The sequence below is a fragment of the Drosophila novamexicana genome, unplaced genomic scaffold, assembly GCF_003285875.2.
Source record: "Drosophila novamexicana strain 15010-1031.04,08,12 unplaced genomic scaffold, DnovRS2.1 tig00004549-arrow-arrow-pilon, whole genome shotgun sequence".
NCBI lineage: Eukaryota > Metazoa > Arthropoda > Insecta > Diptera > Drosophilidae > Drosophila > Drosophila novamexicana.
This window is the reverse complement of record NW_020825047.1, coordinates 200,785-223,649: the sequence shown is the minus strand read 5'-3', so window position 1 is coordinate 223,649 and position 22,865 is coordinate 200,785. Positions and strand designations below refer to the sequence as shown.

At 36.4% G+C, this 22,865-nt stretch overlaps 1 protein-coding gene across 1 annotated transcript in view; it reads right to left on the bottom strand.

Moving 5' to 3' along the window:
• The window catches only part of LOC115769254, a 64,513-nt gene extending 42,474 nt beyond the window's left edge, over positions 1–22,039 (bottom strand). The window contains exons 1-2 of the mRNA XM_030713965.1: positions 21,244–22,039; positions 10,683–10,763 (exon numbers count right to left, since the gene is read on the bottom strand). Of these exons, the coding sequence (XP_030569825.1) occupies positions 10,683–10,737 (55 nt within the window). The 5' untranslated portion in view covers positions 10,738–10,763; positions 21,244–22,039. The remainder of the gene's footprint in view (positions 1–10,682; positions 10,764–21,243) is intronic.
• Between the last annotated feature and the right edge of the window lie 826 nt (positions 22,040–22,865).

Here is a 22,865-nt window from a genome sequence, read left to right as displayed (position 1 = left end):
ACTGTTGGAAGCTTTGGGTTCCAGTGAACTTGAGAGAACAGGTCTTATATCGAGCCCACAATCCGGCGGATTCAGCTCACCTCGGAATCGGCAAAATGGTAGAAAAGTTAAAGCGACATCTCTTTTGGCCCGGCATGGTAACGCAAATTCGTGACTATATATCCAATTGTTCCACATGCAAGTCAACAAAAGGTCCTAATACAGTTCTTAGGCCACCAATGGGCAAACCTATGACATCGGAGAGACCATTCCAAAAATTGTACATGGATCTATTAGGTCCATACCCACGGTCAAAGAACGGAAACATCGGTCTTTTAGTCATTGTCGACCACCACACGAAGTTTCACTTCCTGCACCCGTTGAAAAAGTTAACGTCTAATAGAATCTGTGAGTTCTTAGAGAATCATGTATTTTACACATTTGGAGTACCCGAATCCATTTTAACAGATAATGGGTCCCAATTCAAATCTGGCTACTTCGAAGCGTTTTTAACTCGCTTCGGCACGTCACACATCTGCACCGCAAATTATTCTCCACAGGCGAATGCAAGCGAGCGATTGAACCGTTCCATATTAGCAGCTATACGCGCATATGTAGGAAAGGATCACACAAGCTGGGACAAGTATCTGAATGAAATTAGCGGATCACTGAGGTCTAGTGTGCATCGTAGTACAGGATTTCCACCATACTTTTTGTGCTTTGGCCAGAATATGATCATGAATGGTAAAGACTACGAACTTCTTAGAAAAGTAAACTTAGTTACAGACGACACTTCCTTAAAAACACCTGATCTATTGCAACTAGTGCGCGCGAAAGCTAAAAATAACATCTCTAAAGCTCATGCAGCTAACGCGAAAACCTATAATTTGCGTAGCCGCACGATAAAACTAAATGAAGGCGATATTGTTTACGCACGTGGCTTTGCACAAAGTAATGCAAGCAAAAAGTTTAGTAGCAAACTCGCCCCAGCCTTCAATAAAGCTAGGGTTGTCAAGAAATTAAGTCCGACTTATTATGAGCTGTCAAATGAAAACAACAAATCTATTGGAGTGTATCACTTAAAAGACATAAAACTATAGACCGACTGATAAACGAAGTTACTGACCCTTTTTCAGTTAACATCTTCTCCAGTTGAGACTCTCGTAGTATTAACTGTGGTGTGGGGGCCAGTAAGTTGAAAAAATTAAACTTTTAATATTAAGTCGTATATAACCAGCAACTAAAGTAGAGTATTATCTCTCGAGGTGGTCAGCGTAATGTCATCTCGCTCCCACGCCTCGGCGGTTGTGTTAGTTGCATCTCCTCGCGTCAGTTTCGCACCTTATACATAAAGCGACAAGAAACGGCATCAAAGAATAAGACAAGCAATCACGCCATAGTTCCGTTAAATATCACAAGCGACAAATGTAGCTGGCGTGGCGTATCAGTTGCATAGCCAAAGTGAGTTATCCACGCGGTCACCTCGTTCACTTCGTCTTCAGCTGTGAAAACGAACAGACGCAACGGAGTCATAACGTCTGCTCATTTTTCTAATTAACATTGCTAAGATCACACGTGTTAAACTTTTTCGGTTATAATCAAAATTGAAGACAAACGTATTTGGTTAAGAAGTATTCGCGAACGCGACATAGTGTTGGAACAGGGAGCGTTAGCAGCGCCCGACAAGCCCAGATATCGGCCGGTCTGCGTACGGCGCCCCCGCGCTCTAAACATTAAACATAATTCGGCGACCGGCCGAAAGAGCCCCATAATCAATCACCGCCCCTATTTCGGCGATTATTCGGCGAATTAGTTAAGCTCCAGTTCACACCGGCTGAGGCGCAGTTGGCTCAACTTAAAGTTTACACCGGTTCTTTTCATCGCTATATATTTGTCTAACGCTTAAAACGACCGAGTTGTGTCTTGCATACCTTATCTTACTCGGCAGAGTATAGCCACGCTTGATAGCGTGAAGCGTAGGTGTGACACAAAGGAGTGAAGGAGAAGTCTTTATCTGGAAACGAAATAGAGTTAACCGCAATCGAATAGTCTAGCTCGCTCGATGTCTCGCGCGCATGCGTTCTAGTTGAAACAATCCGTCGTCAAGCCGCGTAGGATTATCAGCTGTTTGATGTTGTCTGGAGGCCAGCCAATCTGAGTTTGGATTCTTAGTTCTTAATTACTTTCTTTGCTTTCGTTATTGTTTTTTTTTAATGTAACCTTAATATACAAATTTCCTGTGAGTACATAGTAGCGTTACCCGTAGCAGCGATTTCCGTTTAAATAATTTTCTTTATGCACAGCTACCAAAAGCTTTAAAGCACCACACCAACTGCACTTTCGATGGGCCCAACGAACCTGCACCGATGGATATAACAGTGAGTGACAAGTCCGAATATAACTTACAGTGAGTACGGCCTATTATTGGCGAACGAATTATTTAATCGGTTTTATCGCACTCGGAATGCTCGTGTATTAACATGAATATATATAATAGTTTAACACCGCCCTGTTACACCTGAGTCTAGGCAAAAGAAAACAAAATACTAAAGAGTAAAGCATTCTTATATGGATCAGATGATTGTTATCTGAAGTTTACTTTAATTAAAATGTACCGATAAATTGTACAGGAAGGTCCGTCGCCGGTACGATCCTACGCTGAAGTCATATTGTTTATGTTGAATTAAATAAAACATTAGTAAAGGGGTAACCACCCAAATTAATCACGAGTTACCAAGGTTGGGAGGGTAAAGAATGGGGAGCGATCAACACCTACCGCACCCTAGCCACTGAAATTCTCACATAACAGTCCGCCGTTCTCATTTTTATTAATTCTGTACGTGAGTACAGCCCGAATACATCTTATTGGACCTTCATCTTATTAGTATACAGTCAGTGCACTTATCCTTTCTGAGCACAAAAGGAGTGATATGTGAAGGGAAGAGGAAAAGACCCACGCCAAATCCGACGAGCATAGTATAGAGCAACGCTAGAAGTGCACACCTTCCGAATCTCTTCACCTCTGCGGAAGAACATCAACCGCACGAAGCTGGTGGCCTCTTGAATAGAGCACAAGATCGCATACATACCCTTCTGCATGCTACAGTGCCGCGAGGCTAATTCAATATAATACTTAAGTATAGCCATTGGGGAAAAATCAATGAATTATCTACGTTTCGATTGCAATTTAATATACATTTACGGGTAATAGAAATCTAGGCACTTATCGCCCTATAGTATTTACATGTGTGTGTGTGTGGTGGCCACTAATTTCGACTCGACTTGCAGCACAGGCAAATTGTAATTAAATGTCAATTTCCAGAAACTCGAACAAAAAAATCAAGAATCAGAACAAAACCAAACGCATTAAGACATTAGCAAAGGGCAACCAGAAAAAATAATACAAAACAAACATACGAAATAAAAGTAAAGCATTAAAATCGTTTTGTTTAATAACAATAGTGTGAAGGGGGCGGGGGGTTAATGGTGGGGTACAAGGGCCAACATATGCCCAGCGGCAAATTTGGCGAGCGGCGCCTCCAACTTGTTGTACTTATTAAAATAAAATCAAGTACACGACCCATTGTCGGGCCCCAAATAAAAAATCAGAGAACCGAAAAAGAGCCAGTATAATTAGGCTGGGCGGGATCCGGACAGAGGGCGGTAGAGGGCGGCGGGAGCAGACACAAATTACGTTTTGTTGTAGTGCGTGCCGAAGATTTTTATCGGTTCGTGTAAATTGTGCAGCCAACAGAAGATTGCCTGACAGGCAAATACCTGTGAGTGCTCCACACGTTAATGGCAGGGGGTTAATAAACGCTATAAAGCGACACCTAGACACACAACACACACACACACGCAGCCACACGCGCTTGACTGAGTTTCAGTTTTTGTGGCAATTGAGCAAACACGTGTCGGTTTTAATGTCACTGCTCATTGCATAATTTTTAATGCAATGCGAACTAATTGAGTTAATTTAAGGCAAACGCCAAAATGTTGTCTGACAATATTTGGTTAGCTGTGAGGGGGTGAGGGCACGGAGCTCACCTGAGCTGCAAATGAAAATAATTTCGTACAGCTGCTCTACATATGCCCATCCAGATAATATCTAGATGACTCTGTTAAACTATTGTTGTGCACAGCGAAGGGATTTGCTATTTAGTTGGTTGTATTTTTGTTTATTAGCAGGTCCTATTTTCAAGGCCCCGCAATTCACGAGCAGGAAAAAAGGAAAGTAGTTTTAAAAAAGACCAAACATGCACAGACAATTTATTGAAATTCCAAAAAAAAAAAAGGACTAAACTTTTTTGATACATTTTATTTGTGAATCCTTGTCGCTTATTTTCGATTTAAAAACAAAAATCTAGGCCACTTTTATTGGGCTTTGCTTAATAGTTGTGTGCAACTGAAGCAACAATATAGTTGGATTGGAGGCGAGAGGCGCCTCCGAAGGTTACACCCAACCTACCTACCTGTGAGCTACCCTTAGATGGCCTACAGCACTCGACCTCGTTCCCCATCACTATAAATATCCTTTGACTGCATATAGCCACAATTGTAAATACCATAAGAGCTACATAACAATATAACTATACCACTTTTTCATAGTCGCATATTAAAACAAATAGAATTTAAGAGAAAAACTTTTGGTGTATTCTGTTATGAAGTTCCTTCTCTTATACAAAATATCATCTTCGGAGTGTCAACTATGTAATACAATCGCAGAGATACATCAGATGTCCAATATATTATATTTTTAACATTATACATATGATTATTATATTTTTGATATAGTGTTCAAATATAGTTCTGATTTTGCCATACATTAGATGTACAATATATTATATTATTTACATCATATATATATATATTATTTATGAAGAAACTTTGCCTTGAATCAATTGTTGACACCCTAGTTATGTGATATTATGATTCGAATCTTAAACCTGACCTGCGAAAAATAGTTGCCTTGGCAATTATATGTTATCCGGCTACATAGCATATGTATATGCCGCCTGCTAGAAGAATATGAGTTGATAGTTTGAAAGCGTGGAGTCTAAATAAACATGTGAGAAGACATGTGGACAGACCAAATTGACAAGTTCGTCTGTGCTTAATGAACAACAATATAAGGGCCTCATCATGTCGGAGCTGCCTGTCTCTGCCGTATCCTATAATAATTCTATAATAATAATTCAAGTTTTTAAGTCTTAGCTCTTTTTGCAACGCTCTGACTGAGCATAATAACGAGCCCTTTTCCAAAACTTTAATTTAAATAGTGCCTAAATGCAGGGCTCGCCTGGCATTCGGGCTTGCCTAGGCAATTGGCTTCGTAATTGCCAAATAACGTATTTTCAAAATTTGTCCAGCAATCGTTTATGCACATATTTTGGCTAACTGGCAGCTGCACATTTTGTTGGCCATGTCGCATTTTGTCAAACTAACACATCATTTTCCGGTGCATGCTTCTAGGCAAATGCGGCTCGGACACAGCTATTTTGCGGCCATTTCGATGCGTTCTCAGCACGCACTCAAAAACATAAATGTGCATAAAAATTGTTTCCTGTAATTATGTAAATAACGCAGCAGGTTCTGCAGTCGTAGCTGCGTGAGCTCACATTGAAAATGAAAAGCGAAAATAAAAACTGTTTTTTGCGACGACAAAAAATAACAAAAAGAAAAAAGGGAAAAAAATTGTAAAATGAGTCCAGAGAATTGACCTTAGCAGCAATTAAGCCGCTTAACCCCCAATGGTCAGAGTCATGCTCGCAACGCTAACACTCCCCTTTCTCTACCCGTGCCTCCACCATGCAGCCAACCACCTCCGCCTAAATCCACATAAAAATTTTTAAGCTGCCATTGCTCTCTAGCACAGCCCCTCTACCAGCCACACCCCTGCCCACGGCAGCAACCACTTGACAAATGGAAAACTGGCACCCAAACTTCCGGCTGTTACAGCCTGCAGTTTGTCAGGCAGCCGCTCTAAAGCTTCAATTTGTTTTCGTTTTTGGCTTTTAGCTCGTTGCGAGATTTTCATGAATTTTATGTAACGATCTCTCGGCCAGCCTCCTGTACTCCGCCCGTTCAGAGGAGCTGCCGGCATTGGTTTGAGGCGTGTCGCACGTTGAAAAACTGCATCGAATTGCAAATTCAATAATAGTTGTGCGATTCGTTCGTGGCTGTTTTGATTTTTATCCAAGCAATCGAACCCCCTTTACCCCCTTTGGCCAACAGGCCCCCCACACCTCACAGATTATTCATATTTTCCCCGTGTGTGTGTGTGTGTGTGTGTGTGTTTGCCATTGATTCGCCCGTTAGTTTTAAGTATGGCAAACGAATGCGGAACCAAGTCAAGCACCACAGCGCTGGGGTTAGGTGCTTGTCTAGGGGCTGGGATTACCAACGTCTCGAGTGCGTCACAGTTATTGCTGGCTGGTGGGTGGCTCTGGCATGCACTGTAATTGGTTCGATAATAAATACAGCAATTGATTTGTTTTTCTTTTTTTATCTCCCCCCACACACAGCTTGGATTCAGATTTAATTAAAGGCAAGGTGTGTTGAAAAGAGAGGGTAAATGCATAGGAAATCAGTAGCAAAGTGATAAGGGAAAGCGTGACCCCTTTTGAGCGCAGGTCGTTGCCACACACTTGTGAGAGCACTCAAATTGATTGAAGTAAAATCCTTGCTGGATATTGATTAAGTTAAAACAGACAGCTTAAATTAATTAAAATATATATTAAATAAGTAAACGTTTTCAATATTAAATTATTTTTAACATGCCGCTTTTCAGATTTCACACACATCATGCTGTCAAATAAATGACATGTAATTGTTTTAAGACCCAGAAACTATTTTTGGCTTGTCATTCAGTTGTCACAGAGCATCTCGAACAATCTCACATGAATGCTCTGGCCGAGGGTATTAAAGAGCTGTCATGAAATGTGCAACACATTCAAGCGCACTTCTTCGAAATCATAAAGTATTATATGGCACAGTACGAGTGCTGGTAGCTGGTTCAAACCATGAACTGACCAGATTTTGCGAGCTTTTACTTCTTATGATTACATCAATTCAACTCTTCGATTTTAGGTTCGATTTGGAAACTGGTTTTTCACAATTTGAACTCTAATCAAAATTTACATCTATGTAATCAAAAATACATTTTTGTTGAAAAATCTTTCTTTTTATATATAATGTATAATAATGTTTTTCTGCAAATGTATGTAACAGGCAGAAGAAAGCATCTCCGTACCCAAAAAGTATATATATTCTCGATCAGCATCAATAGCCGAGTCAATCTAGCCAAGTCCGTCTGTCAGTCCGTCCGTCCGTCCGTATGTATAAACGCAAGGATCTCAGAACCTATTAGAGCTAGAGACTTGAAAGTTTAGATGTAGGTGTTCCTAGTGCCTGCGCAAATCGAGTTTGCTTCCTAATAACTTACTCCGTTTCCAAGCAGTCGATAAAAATCGATATCGATATCCTGTTTTTTGGGCAATTTTGGTAAATAATAAGAGCTAGAGTAACCTAACTTGACATATAGCTTCTAAAATAGAATATATATATATATATATATATGCATTTGATGTTGGAAGAAGAAGGTTCAGGGTATCCCCTAGCCGGGAGCTCCCGAGTAGAACCTCTTGTTTTAATTTATTTTTATTTATGACCCATTTGTGATTGTTTACTTTCTAGCAATATTTAAGAAACTTCATTGATATAGAAATTCGTCGTCTTTCCAAATTTAATTTGTTTAAAAATCTCTTTCGTTTTTCAAGCTATCCTGGCTTAACTCATACAAAAACTCCTTATGCATATTTATATCGCAGCTGCAAGAGTATTCAATCTTCGGCATACAATTTTATCATCAACTCATCTGCTTTATAAAACCTTTCTTAAGCATCTTAAGTCTGGCGTTGTTCTAAGCGCTAAAAATAAAGCCACAAAGCCCACTTGTCATGGCCTAAAAGAAGCCCCTATACCACACTCAAAAAAAAAGGAGCAGCACTAAATAAATTCGAATGCTACGCCGCATACAAAAAAAAGAAAAAAAACAAATGCCAGGCACGTTGCTCGCATTTATCAAGCGAATGACAAAAACACAATCACACACACACAACAGTCATGTGTGCTAACAAGAACAACAACAACAATTGGCACACCTTCACACCCACAAACACACACATGCGCAACTACACACACACACACACACGGAGATGAGCCTGTCGCTGTTGACAAAGAGTCGAAAATTTCAGTCACGCGAAAGGATTGAAAGTCATTTGATGTATTCACTGTCATTTAAGTTGCCGAGCTGATAAACTGACTGATAGATAAATACATATATATGCACATATACACATGCATGTCGGCTGATATTGAATCGAATCGATGGGGGCCTGGCCCTGCCAATAACAATTACAACAACAACAACGAAACGCTTTCAGCTGTATGCATATAGCAGTAGATAAACCCAAGAATCGGCAAGTTAAATGCATTTAAGTGACAAGGACGATGGCACTAGGAGTCGTCTGCCTTATTGACATGTGTCTTGGCCAAGACAGACAGATCGACAGACGGAACGTTAGTTGTCGCAGCAACTCAATTATATATACACACACAATATATATGTATATATGTATATATATATAACACATATGTGTGCGAGCGGAGATAAAATTTAAATCTGCGCCGCATGTTCCACGTGGGCAACTTGTGATTTATTGAATAAATCAGTGGGATGTTCAACTTCACGAGTTCTTCAAATATTTATCAGTGTCTGTGTGTATGTGTGGGTGAGTGCCTGTGTGTGTGTGCGTGTGGTTTTGAAATTTATGTGCACAGGTAAATAAAATGTGCCTCCGCAGACCTGCTGAAAGCCGCAAGACGAGGCAATAAAAAAAGTGTAAGAAAACTGTGCAAGTGTGTGTTAAACATTAAAGAGCACATTTTTGAAAAAGAATTTGTGTGCACACACTTGGAAGGATTTAAAAACATGTGCATACACTTATCGACAGAGGAGGTACAGAGCTTAGCTCCAAGCCCCTATTTCATCATTTTAAAACCAGAAAAAAAAACGAAGACCTAAGCCCGAAAATCCAAAATAAAAGTTTGTTTTTAGATAAAAAACTTTAAATAAATGCAAATTATAATTTCTTTTAATTAAAAGCTTTATTTTAAATTATATAGTTTTTGTTTTGGCATCTGGATCAACAAACCTAATCAGAAAAATCTTAAGAAATTTTCACTTTAAAAATATATATATATGCAAATGATATTATTTTGTAAATCAGCTGTTTTGCAGTACGAGCAAAACTATATTTGGAAACATTTTATTTAATATTGAACAACAAAAGCTGCCAGGCCGAAGCTCTTATTAAAATGTTGCCTTAGGCATCTATGAAAACCAATTGCACGAATTTCACAAAGAGCTTGGTTCAAGCCCTAGAACATGCTTTGTAAATTTCATGCTTCTGCCTTGAAATAGCCCCCAAAAGCGGTTCAATTAAATTTGCGCCAAAAGAGCACAAATAATTTGATTAAAAAAAGTTTTATAAATCATATTCTCTGCACGTTGCAACCTTTAATATTTAAGCCTTGTCATTAAAAATTAATAATAAATGTTATTTTAGTTTTTGCTAACTGCATTTGGCAAATCGCATAAATTTTAATCGCACCGCCTTTCAGTGGCATTATATTTAATTAAGGCTAATTAAGAAAAAATAAATATATATTTTCGAACGCATAGACATATAATCGTTTGCAATATATGCACATAAATAAATATTGTTTTTTATGTGATTTGTTAGCCTTCCTTTTGCCCCCGCAAATTTATTGAGTGCATTAATTTTGCGATTATGTTTGACATGCCATTTAATTACTTAATTTTGCATATAATTTTGATTTCATATTTGATTTTAATTTATTTTCTCTCGAATTTTATTTTGAACTAATTCAGCTGCACCTGATCAGCTGGATTAAAAATGATTTCGCTGATTTCAATCTATTTTCCAAACAGATAAACCTTTCAGAGTGCATCACGTTTGTCAATGCTAAACAAATTGTTTGCTAATTGAACTAAATTGTTGATATGTTGCCTTTCGTGTCGACTAGCATGCGAGTATTTCGCCTGAATACAAAATATTTGCATACGTTTGCTAATTTATTAATTTAATAACCATTGCCAACCAAATGTTGACTTTATTTCATCAATCATAGAACATCACCTTTACAATTATATTTATGTTATTCAAGATTTCATCTTTAATATAAAAGGTTGAGGTTAAAGATGTAGATTACATTTAAAGGGAATTTTAATTTTATTAAAAACAAGTCGTTTAACATATTTTAAAAATGTTTTTGCCATAAAAATAAAAAATTTGTAAATTGAAAATAATTAAAAATATAATTGGACCCTCTTGCCAATTTTATTTTTGTCATAGTTAAATTAGCTTAAAGTCTAAACGAGTTAAAAAACTTAAGAAATAAATTGTTTTTTATAAAATGTAAAAATTGGATATTAATAGAGATTTACTATTACTTCAAGCAATTGCATCGACACAAGAAAATTATTTAGAACCAGTTTATAAATAAGCAGAGGCTAAGCAAGTTTGAGATGTATGAAAATCATTTTCCATGGAACCCTAATATGTATAATGATTAAAAGATCGTAAAAATAGCTGATGAATATAGAAAATGGAACTTACCAATTGCCAAGGTGAGAAGAAACGCAGTTCGATAGAAAACTTGAAGAAACCGCATGTTGTTTATTTTATTTGTTAGTAAATCTGCAAGAAAGTATAAAGAATATTCAAAATATTATAAATAAAAAGAAGAAATTGGTAAAAATGCTGCCCTCACTTAAAATTAGTCTAGCCTAGCATAATATTATAATTTATGATATGGCTAGCTATGGTAACAAGAAAGTCAGTTTCGGCTAAGCATTCAAAATGCTTGCTAGCCCTTGGTGTGGAACTTTTGTTCAAAGACCAATAAAACCAGAAACAATAACAACAAAAATGGGTTGCTTAATGCGTTAAACTTTTGCTGCAACACGTAACTCAAGTTAGGCTGCAGTTGGCGGTGCCCCGAATGGGCTTCTATAGTTGGGAGCAGCTGGGGCAGCAGCTACTGTGCGACAGCACCTGGACAGGTGTGGCAAAAGCGAGTTTGTTGTTGTTCCGCAAAATATTGAAAGCAATTTTGTAATCAAAATGAAAAAAAATAGAGGAAAGAGCAAACGAACAAGTGGAAGAAGAAAGCTTTATAAAGTAATAACTATAAAGAAAACTGCAGCGATTTAGCCAAGCGCCCAAAACACACACACACACACACACACACACACATTTTGGGCTAAAAGTTTAACATTTTAGACGAGAGAGCGGCAAGGGGGTTGACTTAACGAACCACAAAATGTTGGGGCAAAAAGGCAGGCGTGCTGTAGACTGCACGACTAGCAGATACCCTCTTACCGTGCAGAGAAAAAGTTATACAAACATTTAAAATACAGGCATGCTTAAAATGGATGATATTATTAAATATAGTTATCAGGCGATAAGCTTAATAAAATTGTTGCAAATATTTGTTGGGTTCGGAGTCCTTCTTACTCTGCAACATACCCCATTTGAGACATATTATGGGTATACAAAATAAAAAGTGTGCTCATATGAGAAATATTCCACATTTAAAGTTGAAAATCGGATTATTATAATCCCCTTAGCTCATTCTGTGCAGAGAGGGGCATTGCTTTCTCTCTCTCTCTCTTCTTTTCGACGCATGACATGTTGTAATGTTTTGTGGCTGCAAATTGTATTAGAGCATGCCGAGACCCAAACTCATATGCCTGGCCCAAAAAATGGAAGGGCACATATAAAAGAATTTTCGAGTATTTTTGGCCCATTAAGCTTTGCAGTGCCCGCTTTTAATTGCTTTGGCTTCATTAACAGCAGCTGTGAGAAGAACCAAAGAAAAAAAGGCAACAACTTTTTAATTTATGCATTGACAAACTTCGGGGTCCAAAAAACAAACCCTGCCGCCCATTGAGAACTAAGTGGTCAATGGGCTAAGACAACAGCAAAAACAACAAGAACTGTGTCTGGGCAGTGCAAGATAAGCAGCAAAATGCAATCCAGACACAAGAGTTTCGCACAGCTTTGGGGCGTCAAGGGTTAAAAGCGGGTCACACGTACTACTCGCAAAAATTGCATACAGCGCAGAAGAGCCGGAACCTTTTAATTGGTTTTCGGTCAAACAGTGTAAAAAAAAATGTGGAAAAAAGCACAAGATTTTTTTAAAGCGTTTCTTCGAGTTGACTTTCCGCTAACTGCAGCTCGTTCTCGTTCTCTCTGGCGCTTTAGACCTTTCAAGGGAATTGCCCTAACTTAAAACGACGCAACTTTTAAATACCCGGAGTCGCTGGCAGTAAAGTTAAGCCAATCGCTTTGTTGCAAACAACAATTTTAACATTATTCTAAAATATTTAAACAATATTAATGTTGCATAAAGTAAAACTCAATAAATGTAGGATCCTACGACTTCATATAGCTAAATACGCACAAATGGCGCAAGCCGTTTAATAAGTAAATATATTTAACGTATTAATAAATAACTTAAGAAGGGAAAATATCAAAATATATATATACTTATATATTTTAATTTAAGAGCAGGCTAACTTCAGCAAACTTTTAACCGAACCGCACTGCAAAAGGATGTGAACTCAGAGGTTAATTGGACAAGGCAAATAATATTAATTCGACAAAAACAAATAGTATAAATATATCTACTACAGATTCTGTAGAAATTATATATTTATTAGTTGATAGGTTTCTGGCGAAAATTTTATTCAAATAGGTTTCTGCTGCTCAAAATCTGTATGCTCTAATGCCATCAACTATATTTTATTAACATATATTGACTTGGTTTTCTTTTTCTTTTTAACTAGCTCAAAAATGAATAATTTATTTATATAATCATAAAGCTATAAATGAATATAAAAAAAAGAACAAATATTATTTAATAATAAATAAAATACTATATAAATGATTTTTGATATTATTAAATAACACTTACACTGTTTATATCTATATAATATTATTAATTTAATATTATTTAAGAATAAAAAAAAATTAAATTATATTATTACAATTAATTTTTTATTCACATGCATAAGTTGATTAGCTTTTATTCAAAATATTTGTAATGAATAAATGTTATTAAATAATAAAATATCTTATAAACATTTTTTGTTGTTATTATTAACAAAAAATATATATACTTTTTATATTTATAGAACATTATTAATTTTGTAATACATATGTACATATGTAAATTGATTTGCTTTTATAAAAAATAAATATATGTTATTATTAATATATAATAATAATATTTTAATAATTGATAAAAATGTAAAGCTATCAATTTATAAATGCGAACACATGTCTTTTGTACAAAATGAAAATAAAATGTTATCTAGTAATAAATGTTTCGAATTTAATTTTTAATTTATTTTTTTCGATTTCAATTAGTTTACAATTTTATGATATTAAAGCAAGCAATAACAATTATTATAGCAGCACAAATGTCAAGTTGGAAGCAAACACAAATACACTTTCAAATATAAAAGAAAGATAAGATAAGATATGATATAGGCGAAATTAATATTTGAACAAAGGGGTTTTAATGATACAATAATAATCAAATAAAAATTATAATACAATATTAAATATATATACAATAAGCTAAGAAAATTTTAATTTATATAAGGCATATAAAATAATAAAAGAAACAAGTAAGAGGTTCTAGTCGGGAGATCCCGACTAGGGGATATACTGAACCCTCTTCTTCCAACATCAAATGCATATATATATATTCTATTTTAGAAGCTATATGTCAAGTTTGGTTACTCTAGCTCTTGTTATTTACCAAAATTGCCCGAAAAACAGGATATCGATATCGATTTTTATCGATTGCTCGGAAACGGAGTAAGTTATCGATTATCGGAAACAAACTCGATCTGCGGGGAAACTAGGAGCATCTACATCCTTGCGTTCATACATACGGACGGACGGACAGACAGACGGATATGGCGAGATCGACTCGGCTATTGATGCTGATCGAGAATATATATACTTTATGGGGTCGGAGATGCTTCCTTCTGCCTGTTCATAAATTTGGCTTTTGCACAAATACAGTATACCGTTATACCCATTTTTAATGGGTTCAGGGTATAAAAACAATAATAAGAATAAAAGTAAGTAATATGAAAAAAAAAAATAATTTAAAAGAGATATACATCTTTTACACATAATAATTAAAATTTCTATGTAGTTCCTTTTTATATGCAATGAAGTTTATATTCGATGCTTTTCTGGCCAAAAATAAAAGTATGCAATTCCTAAATTATTTACCCATTACAACTCCCAGCACCACAGGAATTTTCCCATGCCTGTCGCTCGGATATTACTTTGCGAAAAATAGATGGGGAGGAAAAAGTAAAAACTACATTGAACCTCGTTTGGCAGAAAGGCTTAGCAACTTGCACTCTGCTCTTATTTTTATCTCTCTGGCCATATATTGAAAATGGCAACGAGAAAAACTTTACAAATTTCCAGCGTAAATGGTTATATACTATGGGAAGGGATGGAAAAAAATCGAGTCGATTCAAGTGTGCAACTTTTTGCGATGCCACACACAAACTTTGGCCAAGGGATCCCACATATCAAAAGTTCTTTGGGCAAATAGAACAACAGACAGACCTTTGGGCGATTGAAAAATATTTCCATATGTAAATTTACCAAATGTTATTCTTGTTATACCCTGTACTAGCTGAAAAATTGGTAAACAAAATGTGCGCTCTGCGGTTTCTCTGTCTCTGCCAGAACCTCGACCCCGTCAATTCTATTAGGTATTAGTTTATATATTATATATTTTTAGAACTGCATCAAATGCCGAGTCGATGCAGTCTATGTTTTTACAAGTATAATGTTATATGAGTACATTTAAGGCGGCTTTCATTACGTTCGTTAAGCATAGAGAGTTAAGGCTAGATAGAAGCTAGAGCTTTTGATATTGTAAACAAGGGTCAGAGTATGGAGCTGCTTTAAAACTATCGAAAAACTATAAATATAATCACTTAATTATTTTTTGTATAGACACAAATCATAATATCACCTGTAAGGCCCGAACATTTCAAATGAATTGCATAAGAAGTACAAAAGTTGTGAAAGTGTGCATATTTTTGCAGAGGAGAACAGATGGAAGTCAAGGCTTAACGCACAATTCCAATATCAACATTTCTTACATTTTTTGCGAATGTGAAGTAAATTGTTTGTCTTCGCCCCGAAAATCGCAGAATGTAAAGTATGCCGATGTTACAAATGTTTAGCATAGTGGAATTGGGCTTTTAGCCGCTGCGTAAAGTGCTTGTAGCATAGGGATTGGAGCGAGGGTTTCCTACAGGGTAACTTTCAATAGGGCACTCTACATTTTTGTTGTTGTTGCCAACATACACAACTATATATGTATCGATATATATGTTGCCTACTTGCATTTCAAGTGCAACAACAACAATAAATATGCCTGGCAATGCTGAAGACCAAAATGCAGAGAAATCTACCTACAAAATTTGCTGGAATTGTTGTTGTTGTTGTTGTTGTATATTTGGCTGCGGTTGGCAGCGCCGTCGCCTGCAAAATTTTGTGGCATGTGGAAATTTATTTCATAATCTCAACAGCAACAAGAACCGCAACAACAACTGCAGCCCAAGCCCGAATAAAAAAAGAAGGAACGGCAGGGAAACTTTTTGCATATGAGAACCACGAGTAGCTAAGCATGTAATTTATATCCTTGAACGTCGCACTTTCTAGCGCGCTCTCTCTCTCTCTTTCTCTCTCTCTCTCTCTTTCTCTGTCTCTCTTTGCCTCTCTCTCCCTTCCACTCTCTTCTTTTTTCTCACAGCAGCAATCGGAGCTGCAGTCTTTGGTTCTCTTGGAGCTGCAATAAATTTGCTTTTGTTGCGGCTGCTTTTCGCCTTCTTCGTCTTTGCCTTCTTCTGCTATATTTGTTGCTGCTCTGCAATTTTATTTGACCACATAAATTGTTTACCAATTTTCACAAGTTTGTCTGTTCAGCCATATGTGTGTGTGTGTCTGCCTGTGTGTGTGTGTGTGTGTGTGTCTGTTTGCAGTGTGGCAAGTCCTTGTTTGTTCTCAATGCTAAAAGCGGTTTAATAGCACTCTGGCAACCTTTTGATTTAGCGCCCGCCCGAGTGCTGCCCATGCATCTACTGAAGGCTCAAGTGTTTCCATTTTTCTTTTAAATAATTTCTAATTGGAACATTTGTGAGATGCCAATAAGTCAACAGAGTGAGAATTAGTGAAGGATGCAGGGAGAGAGAGAGAGAGAGAGATAGAGAGGTCAGATAGAGCCTATAGAATTTGGTTTTATAGCCTAGACCCATTAAAATGGGTATAAGGGTATATTGTATTTGTGCGAAATCCAAATGTATGTAACAGGCAGAAGGAAGCTTCTCCGACCACATAAAGTATATATATTCTTGATCAGCATCAATAGCCGAGTCGATCTATCCATGCCCGTCTGTCTGTCCGTCCGTCCGTATGTATGAACGCAAGGATCCCAGAACCTATAAGAGCGAGAGACTATATGTCAAGTTTTATTTACCAAAATTGCCAAAAAAAAACAGGATGTTGATATCGATTTTCATCGATTACTTGGAAATGGAGTAAGCTATCGATTATCGGAAACAAACTCGATCTGCGCGGGAACTAGGAGCATCTACATCTGCAATTTCAAGTCTCTAGCTCTTATAGGTTCTGAGATCCTTGCGTTCATACATACGGACGGACAGACAGACGGACATGGCCAGATCGACTAGACTGTTGATGCTGATCACGAATATGTATACTTTATGGGGTCGAAGATGCTTCCTTCTGCCTGTTACATACATTTGCAAAAAAAAAATTATACCCTTTTTAACCATTTTAATAGGTTCAGAGAGCGCAGACGTGTAAACAATTGCCCTGAATTGAAAAAAACGGTGTTCAAAAAAATTGTTTAACTTATGTTTTAAAGCCAAAAAAAAATTGTATTTTAAGCCGAAGACATATCTTATTCAAAGTTGTATTAATTTGTAAGTCACAATTTTTATACAAATGTATACAGAGGAAAAAATCACCATTAAAATCGGAAAATCAATTTTAAACTATTATCCTTCTTAATAGATAAATTGTATAAGACTATGTGTTCGCTTTTCCAGTATATGTAACTAAAGGTCAGTGCATTGCAAACTGTAAGAATTTTAGATATTAATAATTCAGGATGATGTGTGGTTAAGCTAGAAACTTTTGCAGTTTTGCAATTTTAGGCGCGGGCAAGAATTATAATCTCTTATTAAATGTAAACGATTTTGAAAAACGTGGCAACAAATTATGGACGGACTTAAAATAATGGAAAGGTCGTCCAAATCAATGAGTATTGGGCATAAAGTAGGTAGAACCAGTGTTGGATAATACTTATATTTGTTCATTTAATTTTGTACTACATTTTTTTAAATAAATGTGTATTTGTATACCCTGAACCCATTAAAAATGGATAAAAAAAGTGTAAAACGCATTTGTGCAAATTTAAACCAAAGCAGAAGAAAAACATGTCGACCCTATATAGTATATATATTCTTGATCAGCAGCAATAATCGAATGAATGAACGCAAGGATGGAGTTAGAGACTTGAATCTTCAATCTCGTCGCAGCAAATGCCGAAATGCCGTGAAATGTTTAAGTCTTATCTTAAGGTAACCTACAACTATTTGTGTCTTGTGTATGTCTACAACTTTTTGTGCACTTTGGCTTCCATCAGCTGTCGTCATACAAATTGCAGGTTTTGCAGATGCGCTTCAGCTCCCATCACTTTATCAGCATTAAATTTCATTTTAATTAAATGCAAATTAATTACAAAACTTTATCAAGCCAAGGAAAAGAGAGAAAAAATATATATATAAAATAACAGACTGTATGAAGCAATATTATTACGAAAAGGCTTGGCAATATTTCTGCAAAAATTCCCACAACGACGCACCTTAAGCTAATTAACGCAGCTGCCAGGTGAACTGGGCGAGTTTTATTTTATTTTTTTTTTGCTGGAAAATTTTTGAAAAATCTTGCGCATAAACCACAGCAGAGCGCACAAAAAAAGAAAATGAGAGAAGAAAATGCTGGCGTCGAGAGAAATGCCTTTAGCCAGCAGAGCAGAGATAGAAGAAGAATGCGTTGTCCTTGCAGGTGGCAGTAAAAAATTGTTAAAATTCCTGGACTGGACCGGCAGGCGCCTTTTCGCAGCTCACAGCTCATTAAACGCTTGTCACCAGTTGCCCTCTTCGGTTGTTGTTGTTGTTGTTGCGGCTCCTGCTGATGGAGTTTTTGGGTGCCAGGATAAACCGGTACAACTTAATGCGCCCCTTGGCCGTGCTAAATAGCTTTCATTATTTACTTTATTTTTCGCATACAGCGGACGAAAAAAAACTTTTGGCATTTTTATGGCCAAAAGCGCAAAATGCAGCGCAAGCGAAAGAGAGAGAGAGAGAGAAGGAGAGAGTGCGAGCGAGTAGGCAACAGCAAATAAATGTTATTTCACAGCCTTGCGCCTGTTTAAACTCTATGTGAAATATTTGTATTTTAGTTTTTATGCTCGGTACGCATTTAAATGAAATAATATAATACAAGAGGCGGCACAAACAGATCCAGCTGCTAACAGGGCATCTTTCAGTCGCGCACACCCGACCAGTTTGCTTTTACTAGCTACAGTTTAAGGGTTTAAAGCCGCCCTAAAGGTCCCTGGCCTTAGCCTGGCTATAATAAATCATGACGCATATCAATCAGTCAATCAAACATGCCCCAGAAACTTGTCTACATATTGATTGTGCGCTACAAAAACAACAACAACAATTTATGCCTGACTCAGCATATTTGGCAAAAAAGAAAAAAAAAACAAAAAGCTCAGCTATGCATTTGACATTTTCCGTCAATGATATCAGCAGAAAAAAGAATGGCGAGGAAATAAGGAGCACAGCAAGACATGTGAAAGGACACACGACAAATGCTAAAGCTAAAAAAAAACCAAAGCACATTGTTGCATAGTACACAGAGTCCTGTGCGCCCAGTCCTCATGTTCTCAATCCCATTCCCAACTCATGAGCACAACTTTTGTGCATTTGACAAGTTTTGTTTGCCAAGCCATACGAGCGGACAGTCCATGCCACGCCCACACATGTGGAAATTGCCTAAATGGCCTGATTGAAATGTATTTAGCGATAAGCACAATCAAAAGAGTGCAGGAAACTGTCCAGAAATATACCAAAATTTTCAAATACCAAATAGTTCAGCTTTGGACAAAAGTTGTCGAATTGTAAAAGGATTATTTCAAGAGAAATTGTTTATTTATTTATTTATTTAAAAATGGTCGTCAATGGTTCCTTATTTTTCAATAGACAATGGCAAAGCCTAGTTAGAGAACACAATTTTCTAGCATCAGCGACCGATGGAGAGCCTACATCTAAGCATCTGACACCCTTGTAAGTAGGAAAAAAGTGTTCTTAAGTAAAATTAAAAATAATCTTAATTTCCTATATTAATTAAGAAAATACAATAAATAGGAAAAAAAGAAAGTAAGAAGATTGTTAATAAAGTTAACAAATGTAAGCTAGATATAAAGAGTGTAAAGTAGATAGGACAAAGAGAAAAGTAATGGGAAATCACCGAATCAGTGGGGGAAATAGTTAAAGGAAAGGGAATAAAAAAAGCTAGAAGACCATTCAATTTTTTAGAGGATATCTTAAAGAATGAAAATTGGTTTAGATTACTTTTTATATTATAAATACTAACAATTAACTGGCGTTGGTAAGGCTGTTTAAAAATTTGTTTCTATAATAATCTAACCTAAATTGTAGCATGGGATATTGAAGAAAATCCTTAAACGGCCATAATTCCTAAACTCCTCCTCCTCTAATCTAGTTTAATAAATAGCGATAACAGCACAGAAATGAGCAGATTGCCTGAAAAGCCAGTTAAAAATTCGCAGCTTCAACTTGTTGCGAATTGTAAGCATCAAACATTGAAAATAAGGGAAAATGAAACAAAACAGAGGCTATTTTTTGTATGTTTTGGCCTGGGACCTCGACCGTGCTAGTAAAAGAGCTGCACACTTTATCAACTAATTTCAATTTGTACAGACTGTGTTTGTCTTTTTGTCAATAGCTTAATAAATATTTAATTTAATAAAATTTAATATACATACATTAACTGCACAAATTATTCCCATAAGAATATTTTTTTATAATAAGAATATGCCTATTTTAATATCGACGAATAAGCTTGCCGGTAAAATTTTGGTTAATATTTTTCAGGTCTTTTTAAAATATTTTTTTGGGTTAACAGGAATTCAAATTGAGTTTAATAATATAAAAAAAAAAAAAAAAACAAAAAATAATTGCACATACAAAATTTTGGGAGATTATTCTCGTAATATATTCTAGCAAAAACTTTGTATGATGAGCTCTTAAAAGAAAGAGTTCTTTAAAAAATGTTGATAAGTAAGAAAAATATGCATAAAGTAGTTCTCAAAATCTTATTTCGGGCTTATAAGACTGTTAAAAAAAAGAGAGTAATAATAATAACTTTATAATAATAATACTTCAAGAATTTGATTTTAAATTTGAATTTGATTGAAAGGAAAAGTTCATTAAAAAATGTTTATAATTAAAAATATAACAAAGTACTCTTCAAAACTTTATATTGGGCTTAGAGGACTGTTCAAATAAAAAATTTAATAATATAAAAATAAGTCAAAAAATAATTCTACTGCAAGAATTAGAGGATAATATTCCCGTAAATACAAACTTATGAGCAGTATTAAGAGGAGCTCTTATACGAGTTTTTAAAAAATGTTTATAAATAAAGCTTAATAATAGCAAAAAAAAGTCTAAAAAATATTGTGTATCAAGAATACTACGAAAGGTTATTTAAAAAAAGGTAAAAATTAAGAAGAAGAATAAAATGTGTTTGCCATTATGGTTATTCAAAAAATTATTGTTTACAAAAACAAGATCAAACAAATATTCGTTGTACACATTTTATTAATATGGGGCAACATTTTCTTAACGGAAAATATGCCACAAAAAAGCAAGTCAGAACAGTTCAAGTTAAGAGTTCAGAGCTGGTAAATCTTCTATATTTTATATTTTTAGAACTCTTGGCTTACCTTTAGAAAGTCCAAATAAATGCAATAAGCAATATGTTTAAGTTGAGTTTTGGGTAAATTATATTTCTTTTTGTATATTTGCTTTAACAAAACTTCAAACGGTTTCACGCGTTTTGCAACACTTTAAAACCTTGTTGATAATTTTTGCGCATTTCTTCTTTTCGTCTGCTTTCGCACAGTTTGGCAAACAAATTTAATGCAATTTGCTGTTGTTTTCATTTAGATTCGTTGGAGCGAGCCGCATCATGCGAGTGCGAGCGTATTAGAAGGCGTGTAAGAGAAAGAGAGGGGGGGCAGAGTACTATAACGGTATGGGTATTACTTGTGGGTTTTTGTTTTAGCGTCGTTTGTCGTTGCTTGTGACTTTTATTCGTTGTTTCTTATCTTATTTCGCGTATCACGGAACTCGTTAAAATCACCTTAGAACACGTGACTGCACGTCATGCACAAGCTCACACACACACATGCAGTTCTGAAGCAACAGCGCCGCGAACACACACACCCACACACACACGCTGGCAGCAAAAACAAAGTGTGCCGTTAGGTCGATCGCCGGTCCGTTGTACCTTGGTTCAGCTGCTGTTGCTGGTGTTGTTGCTGCTGTTGCTTGATGCTTCGTCTTCTTCTCCTTCGCCCGCTTCTTTTAGCTGCTCAGGTGCAATGTCAAAAACACAAAAATCTGCACACGACTCGCTGCGGGAAATTGCAAATATGCGCACACACAAACACACACACGCACACATATACACTAATATACTGCGTAGCAACGTGAGTTACAATTCGCGTATTTGTTGGCTGCAGTTTGTTGCTTCGCTTCTGCTGCTGTCCTCTATACGCGCGACAAAAAAACTGCGACGGAGCTGAAACGCAAAATAGTCCTCACGCAAGGGCAACGCAATGAAAACTGAGCTAAGAACTCGCAAGCCGTTTTCCGAGTTGTGTCGCTTCGTGTCCTTTGCACAGAATTTGTACAACGAAAACGGCGGCCGAAGCGTCTCACATGCTTCGGCTGGCAGCACGAAGCACTGTACGAAGCTGCATTCGGCTTGTTGCCTAACAAACGCATCCAACGAGAGCAGTCTGTCGGCGGAAGAGTGGGAGAGCGAGAGAGAGTGTGCCGTTTTGGTTTGGAGCGCTTGGTCGGTTAAGTGTGTCAACAGGGGCAACAAGTGAGGGGCGTGTTTATGGCTTGTGGTGAGCAAGCAGTTCAGATGCAGGTGCAACATTTTATGCCTTTGTTGCAATTTATCTTATTGGCAATTTACGGCCAATAAGCTGATAATGACTTTCAATATTTCAGTTACTAAGCACACATATAATTTTCAAATAAAAAAACATACATTTGTATGCATATGTTCATGTATATGTATATTTATACACAACGGGTTTCTTAAAATGCGGTTAAGTTAACGGTTATGCTTATTTTGAAAGTTTCTAAGTATAGAGATGATAATCTTAAATATAATTCTTACTAGGCACGATTTCCTCATTGATATTATTTCTGCAACTATTTTGAATTCCTGAAGCTACCAACTATATATTCGCTCACTCCAGTTTTGTTTACACAATATCGAACTGCTTGATATATAAGGAGATTTTAGAACTGCTTGCATTTCCACCAA